At 38.0% G+C, this 3,570-nt stretch overlaps 1 protein-coding gene across 1 annotated transcript; it reads right to left on the reverse strand.

Moving 5' to 3' along the window:
- Positions 1–1,915: 1,915 nt before the first annotated feature.
- LOC124712214 lies at positions 1,916–2,404 on the reverse strand. The gene has a single exon (XM_047242509.1). It carries the CDS (start codon positions 2,402–2,404, stop codon positions 1,916–1,918), a length of 489 nt encoding a protein of 162 aa, XP_047098465.1.
- Positions 2,405–3,570: the final 1,166 nt, after the last annotated feature.

The following is a 3,570-nucleotide window of genomic DNA, read 5'->3' on the forward strand; positions in this document are numbered from 1 at the left end:
ACATTCTTGTCACATTTCACATCAGTCTCATTTACACTTAGCTTCACTCCTACTTCCATTGGAGTACTTATGGGTTTGCAATCACTCATGCCAAATTTCTTTAATATTTTTTCCGTGTATGATGATTGACTTATGCTCAATTCCTGTCTTTCTTCATCCTTAGTAACCTGCATACCTAAATACCGTTAGACTTCTCCCAAATAATGCACCTTAAACTTGGTTTGCAGCTGTTTCTTGAAAATTCTCATTTGGCCTTCACTTTCAGTCAGGATAAAGAAATCGTCCACCCATATCGCCATTATTATTATTTCTTCTTTTCTCCCTTTATAGTAAATGCTGGGATCTGCCTTGGATTGCTTCATATTCATATTTATTAGAGTTTCATGTAGACATCGATTCCAGCAACGTCCACTTTGTTTAAGTCCATAAATACTTTTTCTCAAACGCCAAATCATTTTACTTTCTAATCTGGTTTTTATGGCTTCCCTTGGTGGAATGACATATATCTCCTCCTCCAATTTCCCATTTAAATATGCCGTTTTAACATCCATATGATGAATTATTAAATTTCGTTTTACTGCCAAGGCTAAGAGATATCTCAATGATGCATACTTGACTACAGGTGAAAAAGTTTCTTCGTAATCTACCCCTTGTTTTTGTGAATATCCTTTTACCACAAGTCTTGCTTTGTATTTTGGTGATGAGCTTTCAGGGTTCTTCAAATTGAATACCCATCTTGCCTACAGTGGTTTCTTATCTCCTGGCATATCTACCCATTCAAAGGTTTCGTTCTGATATAAAGATTCTAATTCTCTCTTCATCGCTTCTTTCCATTCTTGAGAGTTTGGGCCACTCATTGCTTCTTCTGCAGTTCTTGGCTCATCATTAAAAGACTGTGCTGTATACATCTCAAAATCCGGATATTCCTTCGGTTTTGGTACACGAGAAGAACGCCTTACATTGTTTTCTTCATTTTATTTCATCCTCTAACTCATTGTCATAATAAATTGTATCCATTTGCCCTTGGCTGTCGTCTTCCTCTTCTTCACTTTCTATTTCCTCACACAAGGTTTCACCTTCTGAACTAGGTGCAGTTGACTTAGTGGTTTTGCTCTCTTTAGAGTCCTTTCTATTTTCAAAGAATATTACATCTCTACTTGTGACAATCTTTTTAGTCAATGGATCCATTAATCGGTAGCCGTTTGAATTTTCACAATAGCCTAAAAAAATACTTTTTAGCTTTCGGATCCCATTTTCCTCATAGCTGTTTTGGAATATGTGCCATTGCATCTCACCCAAAAACCCTTATATTGCTTAGATCAGATTTCTTTCCTATCTAATCTCATAAGGGGTTCTATTGTTTAATGCTTTTGTAGGTGATCTATTGTTCAAATATACAGCTGTTGACACTGCCTCTGCCCAAAAATCTTTGGATAATTCAGCGTCAGTCATCATGCTCCTTGCTTTCTCAACAATGGTCCTATTAGCCCTCTCAGCAACCCCATTTTGAGATGGGCTGTACCTTATGGTAGTTTGATGCCTGATTCCCTTTTCTGCCAGAAGTTTCTTCGATTTCTGGTTAATATATTCTCTCCCATTATCAGACCTGATGATCTTGATCTTCTTTCCGTCCACCTTTCAACCATATTGCAATATTCCTCAAAGATATCTCTCACTTGGTCTTTAGAACTCAGAAAATAAACATGAGTATATCGTGAGTAATCATCAATAAAGGTAAGAAAATAATTACTCCCACCTATGGATTCACACTCCATCGGGCCACATACATCTGTGTGGATTAACTGTAAGGCTTCTGTGGATTTACTCTTACTAGTCTTGAAGGGTAACCTTGCTTGTTTTCCCTTTATACATATCTCACAAGGATCCTTGGACATACTAAAATTCTGTATTCCCTTTACCATATCCTTATTATAGACATACTCTTTCTATTTAGATGTCCAAGCCTCCGGTGCCATAAAAAACCTTCTGCTGAATATACTGAATCAATAACATTTTTATGTTTACTGTCGATGGTATCCAACTTAAAAATACCCCTTTCGTTACTTGCTATAGCTATAACTTCACCACTTTCACTGATTACTCTTGCACCCTGCATGTCAAAAGTGACTGTATTTCCTTTCCTGACAATTTCCCCTACAGACAGCAGGTTAGTTGCCACATTTTTCACATAATGAACATTGTGTGCTGTAACCATATCTGATTCACCATTTACACTTACATGTAGATCTAGTTTCCCAGCCAGGTGACACTGGAGCTTGTTGCCATCAACAGCAGATATTCCCAATTGAGTCTTATATTTGATGTCATAAAGAAGTGATTTATCTTTAACAATATGCACAGATGCACCTGAATCTAAAATCCATTCCATATCACGATTACTCATCCCACCAAAAGAATAAAAACATGAGAGTGCCTTACCTTTGTTATTGGTCCTTCTCTCTGGGCTATCAGTAACATACCTCTTTTGCTGAGTGTCTGATCTTGGGCTTACTTTTTCTTTGCACTGAGACGCAATATGTCCCCTCTTCTGACATTTATAGCACCTCACCGATTTCTTCTTTTTGTTTTCTGAGTAGAGAGCACACGCACCTTCCTTCTCCAATGTACAACAGCTTGGAGCACTCTTTACGTCCTGCCGGATTTTCACCTTAACACTGTCGCCTGTGATTGGTATACCCGAGCTTTCAAGTCCCATAATCATAGGTGCATACCTTTCGGGCAGTCCTGCCAACAGCAATGCTCCTATCCATTCGTCAGCGATCTCGAATCTGATGTTTCTCAGTCGGTTCGACGTGGTTATTATTTTGTTAACGTATTCGTCTACACTCTTACATTTGTCCAGACGAGTGGTAATTAACTCGCGTAATAATCCTACTTTTCTCGTAAGACCACCATCCTCGAATGCACTTCGTAAATTGTTCCAGACTTCTTCCGCTGTAGCAGCTTTTACAACGTGAACATAATTCACCGAATCAATCAGTAATATCAATTTTGATTTTGATTTCCTATCCTTACTTGAATAATTCTGATGTGTGGATTTCATTGTCCCATCTACAACGTCCCATAGGTCGTCTAAACGTAAATACGCTTCTACTGCGAACTTCCAGGTTGCATAGTTTTCGCGACCTATAAGTCTTTCAGTCTGTGGAATTTGTGCCGCACTCATTCTTAACGGTAACTTGCTTTTTATTGTCGTAAATAACACCGAAAAATAATGCGGAAAAAAATTGCGATCATCTTGTAAGGATAACTCGCACTTCACGTAAACTGGAACTTTTCCAATACTTTCTCCCTACTATTTTATTGATATACTTATTCCAAATGCAGCCTGGGCCCATACCCTATTGGAATTTGCGCAGCTGAATAAGTATTAAGGAGAAAAAAAGGACATTTTACTAATAACTATATTTGCACATTCAAGAACAAAAAAAAAATTTACAGCGAACACAACAGAATAATTAGCGCACACAAAGGGTGTTAGACAATGCCAAAGAGGTCTCTATTTTTCACAGTGTACTTTGCGCCGTCCCCCACGCGAAATATATTGTT

The sequence above is a fragment of the Schistocerca piceifrons genome, chromosome 8 (genome assembly GCF_021461385.2).
Source record: "Schistocerca piceifrons isolate TAMUIC-IGC-003096 chromosome 8, iqSchPice1.1, whole genome shotgun sequence".
NCBI classification, from domain to species: domain Eukaryota; kingdom Metazoa; phylum Arthropoda; class Insecta; order Orthoptera; family Acrididae; genus Schistocerca; species Schistocerca piceifrons.